This window comes from Gopherus evgoodei, chromosome 22, assembly GCF_007399415.2.
Source record: "Gopherus evgoodei ecotype Sinaloan lineage chromosome 22, rGopEvg1_v1.p, whole genome shotgun sequence".
Classification (NCBI taxonomy): Eukaryota; Metazoa; Chordata; order Testudines; family Testudinidae; genus Gopherus; species Gopherus evgoodei.
Window position 1 is genome coordinate 868,843 of NC_044343.1, and position 27,597 is coordinate 896,439.

The 27,597-nt window shown below is 44.9% G+C and overlaps 1 protein-coding gene across 3 annotated transcripts in view; it reads left to right on the forward strand.

The window, feature by feature from the left end:
• Positions 1–26,385, forward strand: part of INSR (insulin receptor) — a 116,179-nt gene extending 89,794 nt beyond the window's left edge. For 2 of the 3 annotated variants that reach the window (XM_030540061.1, XM_030540060.1), the window contains exons 7-21: positions 849–975; positions 2,983–3,233; positions 4,138–4,305; positions 5,502–5,703; positions 10,316–10,590; positions 10,863–11,005; positions 13,769–13,928; positions 14,729–14,828; positions 16,960–17,027; positions 18,265–18,494; positions 20,055–20,165; positions 20,263–20,422; positions 21,441–21,570; positions 21,768–21,902; positions 23,663–26,385. In XM_030540061.1, the coding sequence (XP_030395921.1) occupies positions 849–975; positions 2,983–3,233; positions 4,138–4,305; positions 5,502–5,703; positions 10,316–10,590; positions 10,863–11,005; positions 13,769–13,928; positions 14,729–14,828; positions 16,960–17,027; positions 18,265–18,494; positions 20,055–20,165; positions 20,263–20,422; positions 21,441–21,570; positions 21,768–21,902; positions 23,663–24,017 (2,615 nt within the window). In that variant the 3' untranslated portion in view covers positions 24,018–26,385. Of the gene's footprint in view, positions 1–848; positions 976–2,982; positions 3,234–4,137; positions 4,306–5,501; positions 5,704–8,975; positions 9,012–10,315; positions 10,591–10,862; positions 11,006–13,768; positions 13,929–14,728; positions 14,829–16,959; positions 17,028–18,264; positions 18,495–20,054; positions 20,166–20,262; positions 20,423–21,440; positions 21,571–21,767; positions 21,903–23,662 lie in introns of all 3 variants that reach the window. The other variant, XM_030540062.1, reaches the window with a different exon arrangement.
• The last annotated feature ends 1,212 nt before the right edge of the window (positions 26,386–27,597 follow it).

Sequence of the window (27,597 nt, forward strand, 5' to 3'; positions counted from 1 at the left end):
TTCTTGCCTTGCAGTGGCTTCTGTCGTTCATGTTCTTCTCTGCAGTGGGACCCTGCTCTTCTCTGGCAGGACTGGGCATTTCATCACAGTGGGGGCAGAAGCTGGAGCAGCCTCACAAATCATTTCATTGGTCTTGTCTCTGCAGACTAGCATGAATTTTAACCCATTTAGGCTTTAGATTTCTGTCTGTCTAAGGTTGAGGCAACTTTTATTTCTTTATCACTTTAAATAATTGACTATGGCTTCTCTTGGGTCTCCATTCTGTAGACAATGCTCTTGTAAACATCTGATTCTTCACTAGATTTGGCTTGTTAAAGTCTGTTCAGCTTTGCTTTTTCCTCCATTTTTCTGCTGCTCAGCCTGGCTCATTTTTGTCTCCACAATAGTAGCTAGGTGTGTCACCATGGCAAGCATATGCTGTATCACTGATGCAATGTTAAGCAAAAAGTCCTTTCCCCGATTCTTGCTTTAATGCTTTTTATTCTCAACACCAGCTCATGTAAGTACAGTTTCTTTTATAAGAATTTTTACAAGAGTGTCATTTGTTTCTGACCCAAGTTATCTGCACTGTATAAGTGAATACTAGTAGGTAGATCTGACAACAGACATCTCACTGAACAGAGAACCTGTAAACTGGATATGTTGAGCAAACTAATCAGTAAGTCCATTGGATTGTTCACAGTCCTACCATTTTTACAACTGTAATCTAAACTATACAGTTCTTCTCGGCTCTAAGCATTTCCCAGAGCTTTGGTTCTAAAATGTGTTTATGCAAAACAGAAACTTAAAAGAAACCGCTTCAGTTTTAAAATAAAGTAAAAAGCAATATCCTTTGTCTTTTGCTTCAGGTGAAAATGAATTGCTGAAGTTTTCGTCTATCAAAACATCTCATGATAAGATCCTACTAAAGTGGGAACCGTACTGGCCACCTGACTTCCGTGATCTCCTAGGATTTATGCTTTTTTACAAGGAAGCGTAAGTAGAGAAGTCTGTATAATAACTCTGGGGAGATGCCAACTCAGATGACCCCAAGCCATGCAGTCCCCTACTAGCTCAAAATACTTCCACAAACTATTTCTGACCTCAACGAGCAGATTTCAGACCAATCACTGTTACCACTGTTTAATTCTTGTAAACGTCTGACCATTTCATGTAAATTTCCAGTGTCACTTTTCTGCTGCACAGGTACTAATTATGATGCCTGCGTTAGCTGTGTCGGGTACAGCAAAAATACTCAAAAATCATAACTGAAGCTCATTCAAATTCAGCACTTATTACAGAAGCTGTAGATTTTGTCACCTCTCCATTTGCACTGAGGGGTAGGGTATTTCTGTTCCCTTTCAGACTAGAGCCATTTTTAAAAAATCAAGGATATCAGACTGGCTCTGCTGAGGCTGACTGCAATTGGCCTGAATTATAGCTCATCCCAGACACCCAGAATTTCTGTGAGATGTGGGAGGCATTCATTGGTCTGTGGGCTCAAATCAAAGCCCTTGTCAACAGGCAGAAAGCTAAGTGAATTGATGACACCAGCGGTGAAATAAAGATTTCACAAAATCCCTTCCCAGGCAACTGCTCCCCTTCCGTGAACTCAGAGCTCTAAGCTGTCCCATGGGAGGGAGCTCTTGCACAGTTCATGATCTGTAGCTTGCTTTGGGAGCTAAAATGCATTTAAAGGAATGGTATTCCTGGAAACTTTGACTGGAGATGACTGAATTCTGGAAAGGAGCATTTCCCTGTATCCTGGTGAGCAGGAGAGAGCTCTGTAAGACTTAATTAAAAAAAAATTATTTCAACAGTAAAATTTGACAGTTTCAGTTTAGCTGATAAGAAGGCAGGACTGGCCAATATGACTCTGTGCTTCCCAAGGAGGGTGACTTCCTGCTGAAGTCCCAGACGATGAATATTTCCTTCCCTATGTGCCAGATATTCTGTAGGGACTACCTCTGCCCTGGCCCGTCTCCTGCTCTCCCCTTGGGATTAGATTCTACTGTGGCTGGAGGAATATCAGTCTGTCATGTCTGGAGTGATTGTAGAGCCCATACCCCTGAATTCAGTTTTTAAAAAACAAACCAGCCCAGATGTAAGAAGTCTCTGGGATTCCTGAGCATCTTTGGGCTCCTTGAGTGCTGCTGTGTTGTTTTCTCAGGTGTGGGCAATGCAGCTGGTGACAAGAACTAGTTTCGATCCTGGTGAGAACTGTTCTTTCCCCATGGGGCGACTCAAGCAGCTGTTCTGAGCTTCCTTATAACAGATCAAGTTACAGCCACCTTTGTCTGATTGCCATTTCATTCCATTCTCCTAAACCAGCTGTAAATCGCTGGCTTTCCTTTAGCAGGGCGGCAGATTGAGTAGGGCGTCATTTGGGACAGGCTATATGAACAGAAGGGCAAAGGCCAGTCTCCAAATGTTGAAGCACGAGTAGAATTCCTCCATTTTTGTTTGTGGAGAAGCTTTGGGTTCTGGCTGCCTCCCGCTTCAAGGCCATTTGGAAGAAATAATTCCCATTCCCCCTATCCAACCCCACTCACTGCTGGGCCGTTGTACCATAGGCTCGGTGGGTTCATTTGAGGTTATTGCATTTTCCTTTATCTGCAACTTCCTTGGTGGCTGCTGTAGTGAGAATAGTGTTCTGCAGACCAGTGATTTGCTCTGGCTTGGTAAATCCTGTGTCTGTGGAGCAGTGACTAATGGTGCCACAATTCATCATCGGACAGCTGGATGTCAAGATTACAGGGTTCCCAGCAGACTTCCTGGACAGAGTGACTCCCTTCATCTCTCTGTGCCTCAGTTCCTCCAACTGATGATACCCTCTCCCAGCCCAGATGTTGTGATGCTCTGTTTGTAAAGCTCTTGGCAATCCTGAGATAAAGGATTATCATGGTCTTTGATGTTTCATATTTGTTGTGATTATTCCCTAAAAACCTGCAGTTCGGATTCTATTAACGTGAGGCCTTTGTCCTTCTCTTTCCCTTGAAAAAGTCCATACCAGAATGTAACAGAGTTTGATGGACAAGATGCCTGTGGATCAAATAGTTGGACAGTGGTTGATGTTGACCCTCCCCCACGGTCAAATGAGCCGAAAGCTCAGGCCCAGCCAGGGTGGCTCCTGCGGGGGTTGAAGCCATGGACTCAGTACGCTGTGTTCGTTAAGACACTGGTCACTTTCTCGGACGAACGAAGGACATATGGTGCAAAGAGCGAAATTATCTATGTCCAGACCAATGCTACTGGTGAGTACTGTTCCCTTGCATATGGCAAGGAAAAACATGCCCACCAAACTCCTTTCCTGAATGGTTCTTGGTCTCTCCACTGGCGCTGTGTGCCCAAATATAATGCATGCAGGCTCCTTATTCATTCTTTGTGCATGAGCGTGTTCACACACTGGTGTAACCCTGCTGCAGTGTCATCAGGTACCACTGAATCTGGGATGAGGGAAGCCTGAATTTTTTTCTGTGCAGGACATTTCTCCCTTCATTTCTGTTTATTTGTCTGGTAAAGCAAACTGTTGAATCAGGACAAACCAAGTAATGTTGGAGACCCAGAGTAAGAGAGTTTTTTTTCCCATCCCTTATTGTGGTAGCAGTGGTGATGATGATCAACAATGAGATCAGGACCTGGGTCAGTTTGTGTATGCTTCATTCAGGGGGCAGTGAGAGGGCTCCAGTTTAGTGAAAAAAGTCAATAGCCTGTACCAGACAATAGGTGAGACTGGTACTAGCACAGCCAGGAGTCCTGTGGGGAGGAAAGGGTGGCTCTGATCCTCTCGTCTCTAAGGTGGGGCTGGCTGAGAGGGGTAACACAGTAACTCTCAATTCTGGGACCCCTGTAGATGATCACAGGACAGACGGTTTGGGGGAAATTCAGGGCTCTGAGGGTGTTGGGAGCATTATGCAGAAAGTAACTGGGTGGTGGAAGCCACAGCGTGACCTGCTTGGTTGTAGGCTGGCTGTTGTTGTCGGGGCTGTGAGCCAGGGCAGCATAGCACAAATGGCGCCCCGAGTTGCAGGGCAGGCAGTGACACAATCCCTCCCTGTTCTGGGTTGAATCCTAAAGTGTCACAACAGTTCTTGCCTCGTATTCTTGGTCTCTTTTGGTACAGTGATCTGAGTGACCGCTGTGTCTTTCTCCTTTCAGTTCCCTCAGTCCCATTAGATCCAATATCAGTTTCCAACTCTTCGTCCCAGATCATTCTGAAGTGGAAGCCCCCCTCTGAGCCAAACGGGAACATCACACACTACTTGGTGTTCTGGCAGCAGCAGCTGGAGGACAGTGAGCTTTTTGAACTCGACTACTGCCTGAAGGGTAGGTGCCCATTTTGTCCATCCTGGGTTTAACATTCAAGCCTCTGGGCTCTTTTAGTCTCATACTAGCTGTGGGGTTTCTTTCTCTGTCATGTGGGAGGCGGTGGGACACAGGATCATGGTGTGTTAGTGGATGATGCTTTTGGGGCACACAGTGATGTAGCCAGAGCTTTAAGGCTGTGTTCTCCCACTGTCTTTTGCATTGACCTGGTCGCTATTGCCAGGTCCGCTATCAGAGATTGTGAGGAATGGCTGGCTGGCTGGTTGGTTGGTTTGAATGCAGTAAAATCAGATGTTTTAAGCCTTCTGGGATCTGCCTTCTGCTCTTGCTTCTCTTAATCTGGGTAACCAGTTTTATCAAAGCGAATAAGAGTGAGATGAAAATATTGTTGGGCTTCTGGAGACCTGTGGTCAGATTAATCTGAAATGTAACCCTCTCCGTGGCTTCTAGATCTGTCTTGGGGCTAAAGAGATTTATTGGTGTCTTTCCAAGTGTCATGACACTTCAAGCACAGATTGGAGCCAAAGGCTGTTTCACATCTGCAGACTAGAGACTTCTAGACCCAAGATGTGAGAAAACTGGCTATCTGAATGTTTCATGAATCCAGCAGTCCCTAGTTACAGGTTATATGCTTCACCCACCCCAGCTGGCAAAGTCATGTTTGAAAATCCTTTTGGCTACAGCCAAGAGTGTGCCGTGTTTGAAAGCCAGTGTAGGCAGCCCTTAAGCATGTCACCAGTGAATAATGCCCTGCTGCCTTGCTGCATGTGTCATAAACATCCACTGAAGTGGTGAACTCTACCTCACCTAGGATCCTACTTGTAACCTCTGATCTGCCAATACGTACACCCCTTTCAGGGCTGAGGAGGGCATCAGATATGTTGTATGCTGGCCCAACATGGCTAAGCTGAGCTGATTTAGTGTTCAGAAATTCATTTGACTGGCACATCCATGGCAAGATGGTTCACTGCTGCTGGTATATATGTGAAAAGTTGCCAGCCAGGATGCTGCATCTGGATTTCAAGGCTCCGTGTGGGGAAGAGACACACCAAAAGGAATGTCATTTCAGTGACCTTCAAGGAATAATCTGGAAATAGTTCTGATTTTTTTAATCTATGTGACTTAAACTGCTGTACCAATCAGCTAATGACTTTTGCAAGGTGGTGTGTGTGATCTAAGAATTCTTTTCTCCATAGGACTAAAATTGCCTTCGAGGACTTGGTCTCCACCTTTTGAATCTGAAGACCCTCATAAATATAATCAAAGTGAAAATGAGGACATCAGTGGAGAGTGTTGTTCCTGTCCAAAAACTGACTCTCAAATACAGAAGGAGCAGGAAGAGTCTGCCTTCCGCAAAATGTTTGAGAACTATCTCCACAATGTGGTGTTTGTCCCCAGGTAACAAACTCTGCCACTGCTGCTACGTTTAGTTGGCTTAGGATGGGGAAATATAGATTGACAAAGTCAAACCGAAGACCAAAGAGAGGGTTTGGTCATGTTGCCAGTCTCTCCAGGGTACTGTGTTAGACAAAGATATCTACAGGTCTGTCTAGAGCAAAATCTGGATGGATATGTGTCTGAGACTGGTGAAACTAGAACTCAAACAACTGATTTTACCTTGGTTTTGGGAAACCCCAGTTTGCTGCATGATCTTGGCATTCTCCTCAGCCTGACCTCATAAACTGAGATATCTCAGTGAATTATTAAAAACCTGGAAGCTTATTTAAACTTGTGTGATGCCAGAAATGACCATTTCTTCTGCCTGAAACTTTTCTGCAGCTTTTGCGCAATACCCACTTAAAAATAAAAGAAGAAAAAGGAAAGTTTTACCATGCCACAACCTTGTCTTTTACTGCGGTATTTGCGGTCTTCCCTGTACTTAGCATGGGAAATACCTCCAATACCATGAGGAATGTAACTGCTGTGGGTGGTAAATGGCCTGTTTTGAATGGCACACATTGTGTCACATTAAGTGACGTTGAATGTGTTCGCACTTCATATGAATTACAGAGAATGCACTATGGGAATCAAGTTGGGATTGGTAGTAATTTTCTCTCTAAACTATCATAATGAGTTTCAGGCATCAAATCTGTTCTCTGCTGGTTGCACTTAACCAGAAAATATTTATTTGCAGTTGCCTGACAAAGGTCAAGCTATGACAATGAACGCTTTTTTTAAAAAGTGCAGTACTAAACAGCATACCTCTCTCTGAGCCTGAGTGAGTGATGCCTGCGATTGGCACATGGAAGCATCTGCCAAATCTCTTTCCTTTCTATTTTCTTGGTGCTTGTGCTGCGGAGATGAGCAGGTTTCAGTGTGAAATGTAGAGCTGCAGTGGGATTGCCCAGGACTCTGTGTACTCAGCAGGCAGAGAGGATACAAGCCATTATCACATAGGCAATATCCTCTTGATCTAGGCAAACGGTTCTTATAATGTGATTTTTAATTTTATTGTGCAGCCAGCCCAGGATGCTTCTCAGGCCAGTTTCTGGGGTATGTATTCTAAGAAGAAACCAATAACCAAGACACTACCTTGTCAGCCTGCTAAGGAAGAAGCCTCCAGCCCTGTTACATTAATTAATTTACTAATACAGGGCCCCTTCAGTGTCATAAGCCAGCAGCAGACACACAGTCCTCCTGACATGTCTGCCTGCTAGGTTGCCTTTTGTGATGAGTGGCAAAGTGAATTAGAGGTTGTTTTGCTGCTGTTTCTTGCCTGCTAGTCTGCTCCAGGGCAACTTAACCAGGGTCTGGCAGCAGAATAGGATATGTATTTACTTCTATATCTCATTTCTGCTGCCGCTAACTGACAATGGCCTCCTCCCTAACAGCATTGCAGAGACCCCTACTTGAGAGCAGAGCCTGCTTGGTCATGAAAAGGAAGACCAGGCCCTTGTAGGAGACTAGCAAGAGGCTTGTGAAATTGTGTGGGGCTGTAAGCAAAAGGTGGTAGAGGTAGTAAAGAGGGGCCCATCTCCCCACTGATTGCCTTCCTGTTGGCTCTCCTTGCTTCCTTTCAGCTTTTTTCCTCCTCCTTCCCCCTTCTCTGTTTGTTACAGGAAACCTGTTCCCCAGGCAATGTCTTTGCCCGAAGCTGTGCCCTGCCACAGACACACCCAGCCAGCCTGAATCCCACTGCTTCTGTCTCTTTTTTTGTGTCTGACCCACTCTCAGAACTGGGGCTGGGAAGGAGTGTCACAAGGACTGCTCCCTGGCCGAGTGCAAGGCAGGCTGATGGGGGGTGGGGTGGGACTTGCGTAGAACTTGTGGACTAACTTCCTTTTGCATTGATCGAATAGGCTAGGGATTTCTTAAGGCACTGCCTTCCCATAGCCCTCTTCCTAGCCATCAGTAGGGAACTTTTCACCCCAGTTGCGAGGTTCGTGACTTCCTCTTGCAGCTGAACAAAGTGGTGGTCACAAGCTGATGTTTTGTTTCTTCTTTACCACATTGTTTGCTCTTGTACTGGAAAGAGTTTCACACAGGGATGAGCAACGATAAGGAGGAGGCTTCCAAAGCAATTGGACTGTGAGAGCTCGAATGGGGGTGGGGAGTATTGCGTCGAAAAAAATAGAGCAAGGCTCAAATGCCCCCTCCTCCTGAAGGCTCACCCCTGAGAAAGGACTATATAGCTGCTACTGAGCCACTAAATGCTTCTGATTCAGCCAGGGCTATCCCTAGTGGGTGTTCCCAGGTGTTTCCCCTCCTCTGGGACTGGGCAGTCTCTCACAGCGCTGCTAGACCCAGCCTCTCTGGGGGACAGGGAAATCTGGGAATGGAGACCAGACCTGGGTATTTCACATAACTAACCACTGAAGCCAACTGAATAACCTTGGATTGTATTGAAAAGAGAGGCTGGAATGACAGTGAGGAGAGCAGAGAGGATTTAGCTTTAAATCTAGGAAGGGTTAGTTTAATTATTTTTTGTCAAGATCCAAATTTATTGGTCAAGATATAATCAAGATCCAGACTCCAGAGAAAATTAAAAAAAAACAATAATAATAAGTAAATAAAAAGACTTTGGGGTCTGTTCAAAAGCATCTTGAGGTCTGACTTGTCCCGTGGTCCGCCTATTGACTTCCCCGATCTAGTACAATAAAAGACCTTGAGTTTGCAGCTTCAGAAGCTTTTCTTATTCTCTAGCATTTTGAGAGTTTTCTGTATTTTTCCATTCACAGCTCTGTTAGAGGAGAGTGCCGAATAGCCCAGCTCTCATCAGGGAGATTTACTATTGTACTTGTGAAAAACAAAAATAATCTCGGACTTGGGAAACGGCTGAGTCAACACTTTGTAAACAGTGGGGAAGAGCTACGTTGTGACATGTAAACAAGATTCTAGTTCCCCATAAAGATTCCTTGGGCTGGGTGGGAGGGGATCTGGTTTTTATTGTGACCTAGTATTGCATCTTTGAACTCTGCCTCATTGTTAGAGGGCACAGTTCAGAGCAATGCACAAGTTAGGAGAACAACAACTTAAAAATGGTTTGTCTGGAGTTAATTAGTAATGACAGGAATAGAAGTCTAAAGCTGAGAATGTGCTGTGTTGAGCCTACCATTTGGTGTTGCGTTTTCTCTTGCCAGGGAATTTGTCTGTATTACTGTGCGAAACATGATGTTTAATTCAACGACATTTTACATCTGCTTTCAAAGTGGTTGCATTTGTTTTTTCAGAAAAATAACATCAGGGAATGGAACTGAGGACTCTAGGTAAAAACCAGACCCATGCAATCACCTGCTGCAATTTTAGTTAGCCAATCATGTGCTTGATGCTCTGAGGGTGGCCGTGGAAAGTTCAATTCAGCAGCAAAGATTTGCTTCAACGGCTTGTTGCATTTGTAAACTCTGGAGATGTTCATAGTGCTGGTTCCTTTCAGATGACTCACTTTAAGATCACAATTGTTCCTTTGAACATGTGATTTGGATTTTAAGCGGTCTGGTAAGAGAGTGATGGAAAACTTTCTTCGAGGGAAACAGGGAACATGGATTCCCTTCATGCAACTAACATTGATCCTGGCATAACTTAGATCCCCCAATTCGCTCAGAGTTCCCAGCCTGAAATTCCTAGTTGCAAATGTGATCACAGGATTCAAATGCTGAGTGTAACTGTTTTGATTTAACATCATTTGGAGGAAAAAAAAAAGGGAAATCAGGCTGTTGCTTGGTACTGAATTCTAGTGAAACAAAAATGTCCCCTTTTCTGGTTTTGAAGTTAACTAGCAGCTCTCTCTTACAGTATTGGCGACTGCCAAACTCATGTCTGACAACTTGATAGTCACAACAGCAAGAAGTTGAAGTAAATCTGCTAACTAATGTACAATAATTTGAAAGAAAAACTTCAGTTAACCACTATTGAATGTTACTAATGTGTGCGATGTGAGTCTGGCAGTACTAGGATCTTTGTTTAACTTTATTCTTTAAAATGTTGATGTGAAAGGGTGAAAATTCTCTTCATGTACAAAACAGAAACTATAGGGCTCAGAGTAGTGGACACACACTCCAGTGAGCCATGAAACCAGTCCTATGAGTTTTAAATGCAGGTTTAGGATGCCTGGAATATGTGCAGCATCCAGTATGCTCAAACTCAGGGCTTAGGACGTGATCCCATATGGCCAAAGCTACAGTAAATGCGGGCGAAGTCTTGAGAATTGAAGTCTTGTTAAGGCAGCATCCTACCTCTGCAGAACCCAGAGATTAGCAACATCACTGTCATGTTCAGCTGTGCTGAATTGGGAGATCATGAGTCATTGCGTACTTCGGCCTTAGCTTTTATTATTTGTATGTACAGTTATGAAACAAAAGTAGATCAAGAGCGCAGGCACCACTAAAAAGAAACATTTCTGCAAAGACATTGAGACAGGGTTGTTAAAACAAAAAGTTCTGAATTCTTTAGTTTGTGCTGCATTGCAAGTGCATTCTACTTGCATTTGAGTTTTCAGATGAACTCTGAACTCCCAGATAAATATGTTTGAGCTAAATATGGTGAATAATTTCTTAAATGTATTGTTCTGCAGGCCATCACGAAAACGAAGAGATCTTGGCAGTGTGGCTAATACCACTGTGGTGGTACCCACCATCCCATCTTCGTTGAATACTTCCTCTGCAATAGCACCTGAAAATGTAGAGGAACAGAAACCTTTTGAGAGAGTTAAGTCTAAGGAGTCCTTGGTTATCTCAGGTCTGCGGCATTTTACGGGGTATCGGATTGAGCTCCATGCTTGTAATCATGATGCCCAAGAATCCCGGTGCGGTGTCGCAGCATATGTTAGTGCCAGAACCATGCCAGAAGGTGAGTTGCCTTTACTCAGCTTTGCTTCAGGGGAATCTAATATTTTTAAATGGCTGTTTTCTCAATGTGCTAGCTGCATTTCAGAAAATGCCTTGGGAAGCTCATGCTGATGAACTGGGCTGTACCTATTGCTAATAAATATCCCTGTTCATTGGTTAGGTGGAAAAGGCTGACATATTGGGCTGGGCCAGGTTTGCATTTTGTAAAATATTTTAGAACTTAAGAGAAGTTTTTTCTAAACATAACTTTGTAAAAAATCTGTTTGGTTTTAGCAAAGGCCGATGACATTGTTGGTCCAGTTACCCATGAGCTGGTTGAAAAAAATGCTGTTCATTTGAAGTGGCAGGAGCCAAAGGAGCCGAATGGGCTAATTGTGCTATATGAAGTGAATTATGGGCGTCTTGGGGAGCCAGAGGTGAGAGCTTCTTTCATTCAGCCTGTCCATAGATGGTACGTGAGTAGGTGTGCACTCTACACACTGGCTCTAACATGGGGAGATAGCTAGTAGTGGCAGCTGGGAAGTTGAATTTGCATATTCCTACATTCCCTGGACTCATCTCCTCCATATCAAGTGTCAGGACAAGATCAGAACTGAGACTGTTTGAAGCAAGGCCCACCAACTGCCTCCATCACCACTGGTTCAGTAGCTTTCTTGGTATGGACATATTAGAATGGAAGACCAATGAATTCCAAAGTGTGTGTACCAAGGAATGCTGTGACACAGCCAGCAATCGTGTGGCTGCCAGAAACTTTGGTGACACAATCAAATTGCCAGTGATGGTCGTAAACGGAATATAGCCACACCCCCTTTAAAGAGCTAGCCAGAGTGCGATGTGCATGATGCTCGGTCTTCAAGGAGACCACATCCCTTTGGAATTTGCCATGATGATGAAAGTGCCCTGGACTGTCTGTCGTCTTGGTAATGACTGGCTGCACTTATGCACTCCCCTCCTGCAGGAGTAACATGGAGCACAGGTCTGCCCATAGGGTGTATCACTGTAACTTCAAGGGAGGACTGGCTGCAGGAGTTCATGGAAACCCAGCTGTGGAAATTCTGTTTTGCATGATGTTGCTCCAGAAATGCAGGGCAGCCCACCCTGCCCTGTTGTTCTAGTTTGTCTGGTTTCTTTTTCGCATGAACTTACAAGCCACTCTGGCATAGAAATGTGCCCACTCTTACCCTCTGGGAGTGTGTTCCTTGGTGATGGACAGCACTACAAATCGGTATCCTCAGCATGAATCTCATTTATTAGCCTGGTGCAGGGATTTCTGTAGGGATTTTAGTGCACAGAAAGCTATAGATGTAAATCTCAGCTGCTTATTGCGAAACAATTGAAGTTACAGTTCAAGGATATAATAAATGGCAACCCTGACCCTGCAGCCTGAACTGCATGGGCAGAACCCAATGCATGGGCACGGTTCCAGTGGGGCTATGCATGGATGGAAGGGTTTGCCTGCCCAGCTCAAACTGCAGAATTGGGGCCCAGTACAGCAAATGACATGCGACCCACATGATCTAATACTACTTAACAATGAGAGGCAAACCCAGGATATGCTGTTATAATGGGGAAGATCGGAGCATTCCAACACACAATTATTTGTCTCTTTGCTGTCCAGGGGAACTGTGAGGGGGAGAGTCCTCATGCTAATAATCTGTAAAAGGTATCCATGGGAGGAATTCCTTTGAAATAGCTTGTGATTTAGCTCTTGTCTTCCTTTGGTTGCTTGTTGTAGCCCTGTGTTTAGTATGAGCTTCCTTCTTGGGTGATCAGCAGAATACTCCACTTGCAGAGTTAGCCTTTGGACTAACCAAGCCGTTCTTGTTGTGTTTTCTTCATCTTTGGGCAACATGTTTTTATGGCTTTTCTTTCTTTGCCTTTCAAATCCAACTCTCAGGGTGATGTGCAGCCCTTCCCTCCCTGCAGTGGTCTGGGTACGTGCTGAGATCGGTGAATGATTTCATGAATAAATAGTGTTAGGAATAAACTACTGCTAGTCACTGAACTACTTTGGCTGTTAAATGTGTGCCTAAGTTATGAGCTGGTAGGAAGGATGAAGTCTTGGCCTTTCTTGATCTCCTGCCCTTTTGTTTGTTTAAGAAATCTTCTTTTGGTGTTTTGAATGTTGATTTGATACCAAATGAAAATCACAATTAACCGGGGTATTAGAATTCTCAGTGGCTTTCATAGGAAACTGCCCACCAGCTGCAATAAATCATTATGATGTTAGCTGAAATACATTTAAAGGCACCCAGATGTTAGTGATATAAATAAAAGCCCTTCCTAGACATCCTCTTGGACAAAGGCAAAAGGACCCTGGGGATTCATGGCGCTCTTCTGTTCTGACTTGCAATAACTGTATTTGATTATGTATAAACAATGCAGGTGATAAGCTGCCATGCTGTGCTCTGGCTGCCTGCCCGCTAGCATGTTAAGATACATAGCAATGTCTGCTCTAGCAGACTCTGAAATCCACCCCAAATGCCAGAATTGCTCTCAGTTGTTACATGGCCCAGACTCTCCACCCAAGTACAGGTGCTGGAAAACTTAACTATTCTGGGCTCTGGAAGTGAGCTGGGGGTGAGGGGAGACTCCAGAATGTGGGGATAACCCTTGCTAGCAGCATCCCCCTCTTTACATCCCATTGGCAGAGCCAGCCCCCATGAAATCAGGTCCTGAGTGACTTAGTGCTTTAGAATTTATACTCTAAACACACCACCTGGAATCGCACTTGGAAACGTGCAGGGAGCCAGCTCCGATTATGGTGCTGCACTTCATCTTCCCCAGCGCTGGTGTCTGGGGGAGTTCTGAGGAACAGCCATGCCTTGAGGTGCAAAGGGCCTGGATGACTGCAACTGGGGCTGCATGTCGAAGAAGTGCACGTGCTTGTTTCATTGGGCACAGGTGAAGAGAAGTGCTCTCGAGTAACAGCCTTAGGGCAGGCCAGATCTGAGAGCTCATAATTCTTGGTCACGAGTTGCTATTTCCAGCATCATCTCAGTCTCCCTAGACCTCGGGCTATTGTGCTGTGCCCTCTGTCTATTAGAGTTCAGCAGGGGCTGGACGGAGAAGATTTGCAGATTAAGTTGTGGAAGGGAGGTTGGTGGTTACAAGCCTCCTGACTGCTGCATTCGTCAAGAGGCAGTGAAGTAAAGCTGTCGTTTTCCATCCTCCTGCAGGAGGCGCACTACTGCGTTTCTCGTAAGCAGTTTGCTAATGAACAGGGCTGTAAATTACGTGGACTACAGCCTGGAAACTACAGCGTCCGAATCCGAGCCACCTCGCTGGCAGGAAATGGGTCGTGGACAGAGCCCTCATATTTCTACGTGGCTGATTATTGTGAGTTTGCTTATTCAAAGTTTAATGTTTTAATAAAAATCCGGGGTATTTTCTGGAGGGGGGAGCACAGCACAGAGCAGGGGGGCACTGGAATCAAAGTGCATGGGGAAAAGTATGGGGATTACAAGTGGCAAACGCGTTAGAGAACCTTGAAAATCAGTCTCTTAAAAGCTGCTCTGTTTCCTTCACTTATTTGTTAACACTGAGGTCACAGTCCTGGGTGGCCATGCATTGCTTGCCAGTGGCTTCAGGGCAAAACAAACTGTCTTCCCATGTGTGAGCTTAGAAACCTCTGGAAATGGGCTCTTTGAAACTGAAGAGCTGCCTTGTGCATTGAGTTGAATACCGAGAAAAGCACTCCCATCCACTTTGTGTCGGAAATGGCTTTGCTCTGCACTTGTTTTCTAGCGCAAGAAGGCAGCGGAGATGGAGATCATTTGGGAGCCACCTCTGATTCTAGTCAAAGTTCCCATCAGGGATGTTCCTCAGCACTTTGATTTGCCCACATTTTACATGAATCAGCCAGCTAGCTGGATTGTCTGCAGCCGTCCAAGTGCTAAGGGGCTTGCCAGTCTCGTTCTGGGTGGAGCGCAGCAGATGTGGATAGTGAGAGATTCCTGCTTTGTGCACTGTTGGCCCAACTCTGTAGTGCCATTGAGCATCTCTGACTCCTGTCACTTTGGCAGAATCTCGCCCTGTACTCATGGGTGTGCAGGTGTTCCTGGCGGGATCTCAGTCAAGAAAAGACTACATTGCTTGGAAGCCCGCGTAACACTTCTCTCTTTTTCTCTCTCTCTCAGTGAACCCTCAGTCTAATATTGCTGTTGTTGTTGTCCCAATCATTTTTTGCATAATAATTGCTGGAATTATTGGAGCTGCCTACGTATTTGTGAAAAAGAGGTGGGTGACGTGTATAGCTCTCAGGAGAACAACAAAATGTTTTACCAAAGAGATATGCTAGTAGTTTTCTGTGGCTTTATAAAAGAGGTAACAGATTTTAGCAGAACAGCTAAATGAATTGACTTGTGAATGAATGAAACATCTTGCATTTGGAGATCTGAAGTTCAGGAACTGTTGTCTGTCCTGTGCTTTGGAAGTTGTTTTAATTACATGGCTGTATGTAGACCCTAAGGGCATGTCTACATGGCAACTAGACAGCTGCGGCTGGCCCATGCCAGCCGACTCTGATTTGCGGGACTGAGGCCACCGGCTTGGTGGAGCCCGGGGTCTAGGATCCTGCGAGGTGGGAGGGTCCCAGAGCTCAGGCTCCAGTCTGAGCCCAGAAGTCTACACAACAATGAAACAACCCCGTGAGCCCATGTCATAGAATCATAGAATATCAGGAGGTCATCTAGTCCAACCTGCTCAAACTAGGACCAACACCAACTAAATCATCCCAGCCAGGGCTTGTCAACCCGGGCCTTAAAAACCTATAAGGATGGTGATTCCACCACCTCCCCACGTAGCCCATTCCAGTGCTTCACCACCCTCCTAGTGAAATAGTGTTTCCTAATATCCAACCTGTCCATGTGAAAGACCACCCCCCCAAGCTTATTTCTACTAGCTTAGGTAAAAAACTTCCTTGTCCTTGGACAGTATTGCTGCCACCACCAAGTGATTTAGCCAAAAATTCAGGAAAAAGGCCACTTGTCCTTTTAAAATACTGAGGTCTGTGCTTCTGGTTCAAAATGATCCCATCGTGTTGCCACCATTTCAGGGCTCCCCTAGACCAGAGGTTCTCAGACTCGGGGTCGGGACCCCTCAGGGGGTCGTGAGGTTATTACATGGGGGGTTTCAAGCTGTCAGCCTCCACCCCAAACCCTGCTTTGCCTCCAGCATTTATAATGGTGTTAAATATATAAATAAGTGTTTTTAATTTATAAGGGGGGGGGTCACACTCAGAGGCTTGCTATGTGAAAGGGGTCACCAGTACAAAAGTTTGAGAACCACTGCCCTAGAGCTCCCCCACTGCAACTTGAGACCATTGCTTCTTGTTCTGTCATCTGCTACCCCTGAGAACAGCCGAACTCCATCCTCTTTGGAACCCTCCTTCAGGTAGTTGAAGGCTGCTATCAAATTCCCCCTCACTCTTCTCTTCTGCAGGCTAAATAACCCCAGTTCCTTCAGCCTCTCCTCGTAAGTCACATGCTCCAGCCGCCTGATCATTTTCATTGTTCTCTACTGGACTCTCTCCAATTTGTCCACATCCCTTCTGTACTGGGGGAACCAAAACTGGACACAGTACTCCAGGTGTGGCCTCACTAGTGCCAAATAGAGGGGAATAATCACTTCCCTCAATCTGATGGCAGTGCTCCTACTAATACAGCCCAATGTGCCGTTGCCCTTCTTTGTGCTGAGGGCACACTGCTGACTCACATCCAGCTTCTCGTCCATTGTAATTCCCAGGTCCTTTTCTGCAGAACTGCTGCTTAGCCAGTCGGTCCTCAGCCTGTAGTGGTGTGGGGATTCTTCCATCCGAAGTGCAGGACTCTGCACTTGTCCTTGTTGAACCTCATCAGATTTCTTTTGGGCTAGTTCTCCAATTTGTCTAGGTCATTCTGGACCGTATCCCTACCCTCCAGCTTATCTACCTCTCCCCCCAGCTTAGTGTCATCTGTGAACTTGCTGAGGGTGCAATTAATCCCATCATCCAGATCATTAATAAAGATGTTGAATGAAAACGGTCCCAGAACCGACCCCTGTGTACTCCACTTGATACCAGCTGCCAACTAGACATGGAGCCATTGATCACTACCTGTTGAGCCTGACGATCTAGCCAGCTTTCTATCCACCTTATAGTCCATTCATCCAGCCCATACTTCTTTAACTTGCTGGCAAGAATACTGTGGGAGACCGTATCAAAAGCTTTGCTAACGTCAAGATATGTCAAATCCACCGCTTTCCCCATATCCATAGAGCCAGTTATCTCATCATAGAAGGCAATCAGCCCCATGAGCCCTAAGGTGACAGAAACACAAGGCACAAAATTGTAGAAATACTGAAACTTTTTATGTATCTGTCTTGCTTCCAGACAAACTGAAGGACCAACTGGGCCACTCTATGCATCCTCTAACCCAGAGTACCTGAGTGCCAGTGATGGTGAGAGCATGCTGCAGTTCTGACCATTCATTCCAGTGCTTCACTTGGTTTGGAATTATGACTTGGGAAACATGGATCAACGTATAAAAGCTTAAAGAATGTTCTTGCCCATTCGTGGGTGGGCAAGTGTTGCTACTAAAGCAGTTCTAGGGTAGAGAAGAAGAGCTCAGTTAGTTTAAAAAAAATAAATAAACCCACTTTGGGTTGGTTATAAATATTAGGAAGTGGTGTGCTGTTAACATGCTCACTACTTTGATCTGTGTGCTGCAGCATAGGGACATAAAGCAGGTGATGCTGGGATTTCTACTGCCACCCTTGGCTGCTGTATTTCTCCAGGTTTTTTTGCTCAAGAATCTCTGGTACATTGATGCTTTGCAAAGCATATTTAATGGGATCACAATCAATGCCTGCATCTTTCACATGCCCTGCATTTCTCAGGGCTACTCTGTGTAATCCTCTGAAAAGGGTTTGAAAAGGAGTTTCCTCCCTCTCCTGCTGTAGGAATGCCGGAGAAGTTGGACAAATACACTATGTTTAAGCAAAGTACTGTGCATCTAATTTCATTGTGTTAAGAGGAGTAAGAAGGGGGCTGTTTACTGGAATCCAGCTTTAGCTTATTTCTTTACTGAAGCAGTCGTTTTTATCCTCTAGCCCAGTACGAGGCTGACAGTCTGAACACAGCAGGCTTATTTGAAGATGTTGAGTTTTAGAACAGTGTCTTTGTATCCGTTATTTGTTTAGATTTGTCATATCTTTGTGAAAAGTGAGCTCGGTGTGGAATAGTACATCCAGTACAGGAGCGAGGCATGGGCGTCTGAACGAGTGAATGTGAATGCTGGATGTCTGCTTGTGGATCATAATCCCCTTGTTACCTGCATTGTGCACTTGCTGCTGCGTTCTATCACTCACCCTGCGGATTCTCCCTGGCACACGCTTTGCAAGACTCAGTCCTACAGTCTGTGGGACAGACGCTTCTTGCCTTACTCCTTGTGCAGACATTTGCACCAGGATAAAGTGGGAATGAAATACTGTGTCTGATTAGGCACCCACCTTGCTCAGGTGTAAATGGCTGCACAAGGCAGGGGGTGACTTTGGCCCCCAGTCTCTAGTCCAGCCCGTCTTGCTGAGGTGGGAACAGTGTTAAGGCCTGGGTGTTCCTGTCTCCTGTGCCTGACTGCAGAAACCTCTCTCCAGTAACTGCTCTCCTCATTCAGAAATTTCTTTCTCCATGTGACAGTTTATGTGCCCGATGAATGGGAGGTCCCACGAGACAAGATTAACCTTCTCCGAGAGCTTGGGCAAGGCTCCTTTGGGATGGTGTATGAAGGGATAGCCAAAGACATAGTGAAAGGGGAGCCAGAGACTCGTGTAGCTGTGAAAACAGTTAATGAATCTGCCAGCCTCCGGGAGCGCATTGAGTTTCTGAACGAAGCTTCTGTAATGAAAGGGTTCAGCTGCCATCATGTGGTAAGTGAAGTTTCTCTACATTAAATGACTTGCTGGTAAAAATCCCACCTTTGAACCAATGTCCCTTTAGTCCTTTATAATGCGAGAGGATCAAGCTGAAAACATGGTTAAAAGGAAAGCAAAATCCATCAGAGAGAGAGAGTGGCAGAGTCTGGAAAATTCATCTTCCTGTATAATTTCCCTTGTGCTCTTTCAAGCCCCTCCTCCCCCTTCAGGACAGGGCCCTGTGTCCCATGACAGCACTCGGATTTTGCTGCAGAAGTGTTGGTGTGACCGGGATGGGGCCAGCTCTGGTCACTCAATTAGGGTGAACTGAAAGAATGGGGAAGACAAAAACGTATTAAAGTTAAATCTAGCGTAGACGTGGCTAAATAGATTCCCGATGGCTCTGCTGTCGACTCCGGAACTCCACCATGGCGAGAGGCGGAAGCAGAGTCGATGGGAGAGCGGCGGCCATTGATCCCCGCGCAAGGACACAAAGTAAGTGATTCTAAGTCGATCTAAGATACGTCGACTTCAACTACGCTATTCTCGTAGCTGAAGTTGCATATCTTAGATAGATTTTACTAGTTACTCGGAAGTCCAAGCAACACAGTTCCCTTAAAAGTGATCCAGCCTCAGGCCTCCAACCAGGTACCTAAGTCAAATATGATGATTTCTGAAAATCTTATTTCATCATATAAAGAAAAGGTTCTACCAATCCCAAAGGATCAGACTCATTTCCTCGCAGGTTAATGAATGTTTCACATCTTAGCCAAATACACGCTACAGCACATTCTTATTAACTAAACTAGAATTTATTAAAAAACAAGAGAGGAGAGTATGGTTAAAAGATCAACATACAGACAGACATGAGTTCAATCCACTGAGGTTCAGATTCATAGCAGAGATGGTGAGCTTTGTAGTTGCAAAGTTCTTTAGAATTCAGTTCATAGGTCATATTCCAATGTCCAAATCTCAAAGTCAGGGCGTCCCAGCATCACTGGGACCTCAGTCTTGCGACTCAAACTTCCCCTGATGAAGCCTAAGCAGATCTGAGATGACGTTCTAGCATCCACTTGACCGCACAGTCCTGATTAAACAATAGGCTTTTGATGTAACCTTTTGCTTTCTAGTTACACAAATTAACATAGGGCAATTTACCCATTAGGCAGTCTATTACAGATTTCAAAGAGACGCATAGACAATGACATTATTTTACCCAAGATTCATCTAAATATTAATATTCCCTTTTGATCTCATCTATTTACAGGTAGCATCTAAGATACACACAATTAGTAAAAAGAACAGGAGTACTTGTGGCACAATTAGTATTACTTCTAACAGTATAGGTTTTCATTTCAAAGTTCTAGCCTATTTAGCATGAATGGCCCTAATTTAGCATTCACATACCTTTCTAGCATGACTTTTTAAAGGTGGGCTTTGGGTCATTCAGCCTGCAAGCTGTTTAACCCTTTCCAGCCATGTGTCAAAGTTGGTTTCGCTGTAAACTCCATTTTCACAAATGTGCCATGCCCAGACACAACGCTAAGGGAGAATCCCCATTTCTGTGTTTTTCAGGTTCGCCTCCTAGGGGTGGTCTCAAAAGGACAACCCACACTGGTTGTCATGGAACTGATGGCACATGGAGATCTGAAAAGTTACCTTCGCTCCCTGAGACCTGATGCTGAGGTAAAGGTGGGAGAGAAGCGATATTGGAGGGAGGGGGAGCGTGTCATACAACAGACTGACTTGCTTTGGTCTTTAATACTTTCTGACTTAACTCCAGAATAACCCTGGCCGTCCCCCACCAACTCTCAGAGAGATGATCCAGATGGCTGCAGAGATTGCAGATGGTATGGCTTACCTGAATGCCAAAAAGTTTGTCCACAGAGATCTTGCAGCCCGTAACTGTATGGTTGCAGAAGATTTTACTGTAAAAATTGGAGGTATGTAATGTGTGCGTCAAATCTAATACTAAGCTTTTCCTGTCGAGAAGGAGGTTCTGTGAAATCCTAGACTAGTGCTATAAAAAGACAGCTGATCTCTGTTGGTTTTTAACTGTCTTTCAAGTTCTACACTAAGGTGAACCTTCTTTGTCCGATATCTTTTCCTGTTTCACCTGCCTTGCAGGAGGTGCTGCAGGCACTTTGGTAAGTGGATTGTCTAGGTGAGCCTCACTGCAGCTTCTACAGAAATGTAGTTAATAACTTCCGCTAATGAGAGCTCCTTGGGAAATGTCATATTATTTCTTGCTTCCATGAGAACTGTGACAGAGAAAGTATCCTATTCATAGAGCATAAGCTAAAAGCTAAGGACTGCTAAAGATGTAATTAGGCCCAAGGACTAGTTTTTATGGAGGACAAATGTCTAAAACAAGTTCTTAACACCAGTTGAGTCGATAAAATTTTAAAAATAATCCAACCCCCCCTCAAAGCCTCCTCTGGCCTGAGGCCAGCCAGCTGGAATTTCAGGCCAAAAGGAATTCTGTTTTCATCAAACGAGTGGGAAGAGATCCGTCAAAATAGAGCTTAGTTACAACTGTGACCGTGAATGGTACCATGGCTGCATCATAGTTTAGGAAGGAGTGGGGTGGGGGGAATATGCTCATTCTCTAAATACCCTCAAGATAGCAGCATGACTGAAAGTTGGGGTGTCATAGGCACAATAGCCTGACCTAAGGAAAGGAATTGTTTTCTGTGGTTTAATTTAATGTGCTATATAGTTGGAGTAACTGGGCAGCAGGACAGACTCTAAGGCAAGCTACTGTGGCTCCCACAGTGGAGAGATCCAGGAGAGCATTCCACTGGTGTCTTCCACAATCAAGTAGGCAGGAGTCCTGCTCTGTGGCTACCTGGCCCTGCCTCTGTGCTGGTACACACAGTGTTAATGTGCACGTGTTACAGAAATGGGAGTCCTTTCAGCAAGGACTGGGCATTAGTAATACATCCTAACTTCTTTTGTCAGACTTTGGCATGACCAGAGACATCTATGAGACTGACTATTATCGTAAAGGAGGCAAGGGGCTGCTGCCTGTGAGATGGATGGCACCCGAATCTCTAAAGGATGGTGTCTTTACTGCTTACTCAGATGTGTGGTAAGTTGCACTCTGCATTCCGTGATGTGTGTGTGGCGGGGTAGTAAGTTCTTCGGAGAACAGGAAATTACATTTTGAAGCCGCTTCTTAAACATATAGTGCATCTTCTAAAATCTTCCTGCAACAAAAGTAAGCTGAACCATGTCTTCTCTAGATCCTCAGCATCAATCTGATCAGTGGTTCTGGTCTTTTCTCAGGTCATTTGGAGTTGTCCTTTGGGAGATAAGTAGTTTGGCGGAGCAGCCATACCAGGGACTCTCTAACGAACAGGTGCTAAAATTTGTAATGGATGGAGGATACCTGGATCAGCCAGACAACTGTCCAGAGAGACTGTAAGTACTAGAGGCGAGTGGGAACTGACCAAGTTATGCTCCTTTGGTTAAAGTATGGCCAGTGAAGGTTGCTGTAATTTCACCTCCCTCCCACCCTGATGAATGGGGGGAGCAAAGCTGAATTTTGAGAGCCACCTGACAAAGAAATGTTGTCACCCCATCCTGAGTGACCCAGAGATGAAGAGGAGAGTCCAGGGCAGCCCAGGCGACCAGAAAGGAAAGCCAAACTAAATTGGGCTATATAATCGTAAGAAGAGAGAGTGCACACCAGAGGGTGTGAAGGCCAGAACGCAGGGAAAGTCTAAAATATATATAGGCCAAAACAACAGGCCTTTCCCATCCCTGCGTTTTAACACACCGTGATTCACCTCTGCAGAGTGGTGTGCTAGGGCTGTGCTTGCTTCTCTGCAGTTCCTAGCCAAGTGGCTGTAAATGCTGGGGAGAGGCTCATCAATCAAAGGGACGGGTGTTACTGCACTGTAGAAGCTGTCTGCAAATCGACACCTGGTCATACATCTGTATTAGACAATTCCACCTGGTTTGCTTCCAGGCAAGAGTGGTGGCCACGTTCCATTCATTAACTTTCAGGAACCCCTCATATGGTGAATGGGAAGGGAGGGTGCAAAGTGTCTTGTCTTGTCTTTTTCCTGTCTCTCAGGCATAGCAAGGGCCCTGGTTAGTCTGTCCTCTCTAGTGGTTTTGTCATCCCATCAGCATTTTATCCTTGCCCAGCGTGTGCTCCATGTTTGATTCTGTAGCCAACCTCCAGGCAGCACTGAAACTCTCCTCCCAGATGATGGAATAACAATAGGTTAACCCCCTATGGCCACACAGGGGCGGGGTTACTAAGAGAGTGATGGTGCTGAAGAGCTGAAAGTCAGGCTGCCACTAACAAACTCTTCTAGAATGAAACTTGCAGGGTCTCAGACGAGTTGCTAGCTCCAGTGTTTAGTTTTTAAAATGGCAGTGGAGCTGTCTGTGTCCTGCTACCCAAGCCAAGCCAGCTCTAGGCTGCGTGTTGTCTGGCGTGTTAGCCATCATCTTCCAGAGCCTGCATTTGGAACATGAACAGGACCTGGGCTGCCCATGGGAGCAGCTGGGAGGAGGAATGGCAGGGCAGGTAGAGATGAGAGGGATGGGGAAAGGGTAAACCCTGAAGGTCAGAAATACAGGGAGGCTTGAAAAGAAAACCTCTTGTAGAGAGAGAGAACATTAGCAGACTTAGACAAAGAATAAAATATGGTATAAATTGGCTGTGGGAAAATTGAGACTGGAAATTAGAAGGTGGTTTCTGATCATTAGAGGAGGGAGGTTCTGGAACAGCCTCCCAGTAGGAGCAGTGGGGCAAACAACTGAATTAGTTTTAAAATGGAGCTCAGTACGTCTTTTGTACAGGGGTATATGATGGGGTGGCCTGCAGGAGCAGCGGAATGGGCTCTGTGGCCAGGAGGTTCTTTCCATTCCTGTGTTTCTACAATTGAATGAATCTGAGGGAGGCGTGGGCCCCGGCAGACATGGAAAGAGAGGAGCATGAGGCTATAATAGGAAATTTGGAGACCAGGAAGAGAAACTGGAGAGGAAGAGAAGAAAACATAAGAGACTGTAAGTGGAAATGTTGGACCCGGGAATCAGAGAGTTGACAGCCACTGCAGGGAGTTTGTCCCAGCATAGGTTTGGGTATTAAATTACACTAGCCCCTGCTCAGGTCTGCCTGTGAAAGTGATTCCCAGATACTGACTCTCTTCTCTGTCCCCTTTCAGGCACAGCCTGATGCAGATGTGCTGGCAGTACAACCCCAAAATGCGCCCTACCTTCATCGAGATCATTGAGATGCTGAAGGAGGACTTGCACCCCAGCTTCCAGGAGGTGTCATTCTTTTACAGTGAAGAAAACAAACCTCCCGAGACAGAGGAGTTTGAGATGGACTTTGAGAACATGGAGAGCATACCCCTTGACCCTTCCTCCTATTCGCAGAGGGACAAAGTACTGGGGCGGGACAATGGGCCCTCCATGGGCCTCAAGGGGAACTATGAAGAGCATATACCTTACACTCACATGAATGGTGGCAAGAAAAACGGGCGAATTCTGTCAATGCCTAGGTCGAGCCCTTCCTAACACCTCCTATTTGGCCCAAGGATTGTGTCTTTGCTTTTCCCCTCCATGAATCTCAGGACTCTTGTTGTCGCTGCCACAGCGTATGACATGCAACGATAAACTCTCTGCTCAGATTTTTAATCATCCTATGATTAAGAGACTTTTTTTTTTTGACAAGTTGAGTGGTTGTCAATTGACTTATCTGTGAACATAAATGGAAAAGGTTTCCATGGTGGCTGTCCCTTCTGTAGCCATGGTTCAAAACAGGAGCTGACCTTGTAAATTAGGTTGAAAGAAGAGAATCCACATTTGCCAACAAAGGAAATGAAAATCAGTGATGTCTGAGCTACGTTATAAAGATGCAGAACAAAACTTCTGCAGGATATAAATGTTCTCAGCAGAATTCCAAGCTTTATGGCATCCTCATCAGAAGCATTTCTTTCACTACAGCTGAAGGATTTTAACACCCATCAATTGGACACGCCATTTCCTCAGATTGACCAATAGCTGCTGCTTTCATACTTTTTTAATGAGTTAAATCCGTGTGTGTGTGTGCGCCCGCAGTATATATACATGGGGTGTGTATATATATATATACACAAATATACACTTCTTTTGTACATAAGTTTTGTATGTTCTCACAGAAGCTTTCCTCTTCTTGGAAGTGTGTATTCTCTTTCCCAGTTTCCTAGAGTGATTGAACCCTAAACAGATTATTTTTGTACTAAGGACTCTTGGGGAGTAGTTTTCTCTCATTAGCATATGAGGAAAAATATGCTAGGAGCCAAAGGAGTAGAAATCTGAGATTTGTGGCTACTTTCAAGACCAAACAAAACAGGAACCCATGACCTGATATCGTGCTTTCTGTCTTTATAGCATTGAGTATATATATTGTTTGTTGTAGCATATTTAAAGTGTTTTTAGTTTTAAATGTTAACTACCATATAAATTATTGAGTGTTTATGATTCTTTTTTGGGGGAGGGGATTGGGGAGTGAGTTTGTTTGGTCTTAAAGTGGTCCATGGATTTCAGAATGAACTTTATTTTAGCTGATTACCCTCTTAGGAACTATGAAGCATATGTTAAGTTTGTACTTGACAAGGCTTTAAAATACAGTTTTGTGATTTATATCACACAGTCAGCCGGCTCCAGCTAAAGCCCCAAGATAACGTATTTTGGACTTGAGTTGGTTGGTGGAGGCTGACAGACAAAGCATTGCCTCAGCCCTCCGTCGCTCTGCTACTTCACTTTCTTTCCCTTCCACGTGCACTTTTCCACAGACATTGGAGAAAACGGCACCAGGTGAAAGAGCAAAAACTCTAACAGAACAACAGACACTAACCCACCCACAGGGGGAAGTGCCAGGCTCCTGGCTCCATGAGTAGAGCCGAAGCTGAACGTGACTGTGGTGAACTAGTCTGTGCCTGTCTGCACCCTGCGTGGGCATTTGGCCTGGCACAACAACTGGGACTTTGGTGTTTTCCTGAGATGCCTGCACCATTCCCCATGGATCGTTATGGGGCAGTTTTTTTCTTAGCCCTCCCCTCCAGCTCTTCAGGATGCTAACTTTTGTGTTTTGGGCTGGGCTTTGTTTTGCTGCTCTTTGCATAAAAGGCAAAGCTGTTTAGCTTAGGGTGTTAGAAAAGCATCATGAAACTACATGTCTCCTACAGTGATGAAAGGATGTACTGTCAGGGAAAGGGGCTGAAGCAGGGGGGAGTGAATGTACTAATAGGCTTGAAAGAAGCAAACCCCTGGATCTTGCAGGCTCTTATAATGCAGGTGATGATTTCAAAGAGAGACAGAAGGTGAAAATCAGCAGCTTTTCTTTGTGACCCCATGAGTTCCCTGTGCTGGGTGCAGTCCTGGCTTATCTGGGTGGGGCACTGAGCATGTAGGTGTGTGGCTTGTTACTTCAGACCACATGTGGCTGCTTCGGCCTCCCCGCAATTGAAAGACCAATCACTGAAAATAAAATAAGGGTTGGTGCTAATAGGGAGCACATCACTGATCCCTCCCTGCTAACCCAAAACTATAGATGCCTGATAGTACAGCACCTAGATAAAGGATTATGGACTTTCTGCACCTCCTGAAAGGAACAGCACCCCCTTATGTTTGTAGGGCCTGACTCAGTTGGGACAAAGGGAGAAGGTACAAAAAGATTGTTCACAAAATGAGATGCAAAATGTATTGTATAAATCTGAGGCCAGAACTTCACAGTTCGAAAGGTCTAGCTTGCATACTTGTGCTTTACAAACTAGTAACTATTAGGAGCTCTGTGCTACACTGCAGGGAAGAAATATTCACACACTTTTCTAATTGAGAGAGGTTTTCTTATTAGGAAAATTTTTATTTATTTTAATATAAAATAAATCACTGTAAAAACAAACAATTTTCTTTCTTAAAGCATACAGAACGTGTACATTTTTATCTTTGAAAACTAGGCAGGAGGGTGTGGTGGGTTTGTTTGTTTTTTGTCCTATTCTGGCACAGTCTACCTCAGTGTCCCATAAGGCTATTTTTAATATTGTGCATCTCTGGACTTGATGAAATAGTCTGGTCTGGACCTATTATGAATTGGAGAAAATCAATATCAACTGATTCCAATACGAGGGACCATTCACCAGAGGGATGGGAGAACAGCAAATCATTATTTATCACTTAACTTAAGCAGTGACGACCAAAGACCCTATTTGTGGCTCTAAGTAGACAATGGTCAAATTTGACTGATGCTATCCTGTTAGTTCTGCTATGATCAAGAAAATATCCTGATATGGACAAAATAGCAATTTCTAGGGTTAAATATTTTAAGTATTTGGACATTCTTCCTGATGCAGTGCCCTGAAATAGAATAAATGGCATTTGTTTGGAATAACGTGACCAGTGTGGACCAGATAATCAACAGTGCATAATAGATCTAGAATCATAGAATATCAGGATTGGAAAGGACCTTAGGAGGTCATCTAGTCCAACTCCCTGCTCAAGGCAGGACCAATCCCCAACTAAATCCCCAAATGGCCCCCTCAAGGATTGAGCTCTCAACCCTGGGTTTAACAGACCAATGCTCAAGCCAGTGCTCAAACCACTGAGCTGCCCCTCCCTCTAGTTTGAGTTGGACAGCTTGGATCATGTCCATGTTCTTAATTTATACCAGTGTGAATCTGGAGTAATTGATAGCAAGATGTGACCCCGAAAGTACTACTTTCTCACCATATTGTTGCTTTAGGAACATTGCAGAATTGAAGTGATTGTCTCTGGCTATTGTTGGCACTGTAGAAGACCTTATATGTACACAAATATTGGAACCTCGTATTGGGTTTGGCTAGCTTTACTTGATATTGGTTGGCCCTGTGTAGTGCATATGACTTGCAATGTCCAGCTCTTTGAAGAAGGCAGGGAATGCAGACTGTGTTTTGTGGTCCAGGCAGTCCATTCACATGGCATAAATACATGCTCCTCACATGAGTTACTTCAAACTTCTTTTCTCTTTCTCTCTGCATGCATGTGTGTGAGTGCGGGGGTGGGTGTTGAAATGGAGTTCCTTTTAAAAAAAAAAAAAGTCAGCTGTTACAGCACTTAGCTTTTAAAGCTGATGCTTGTT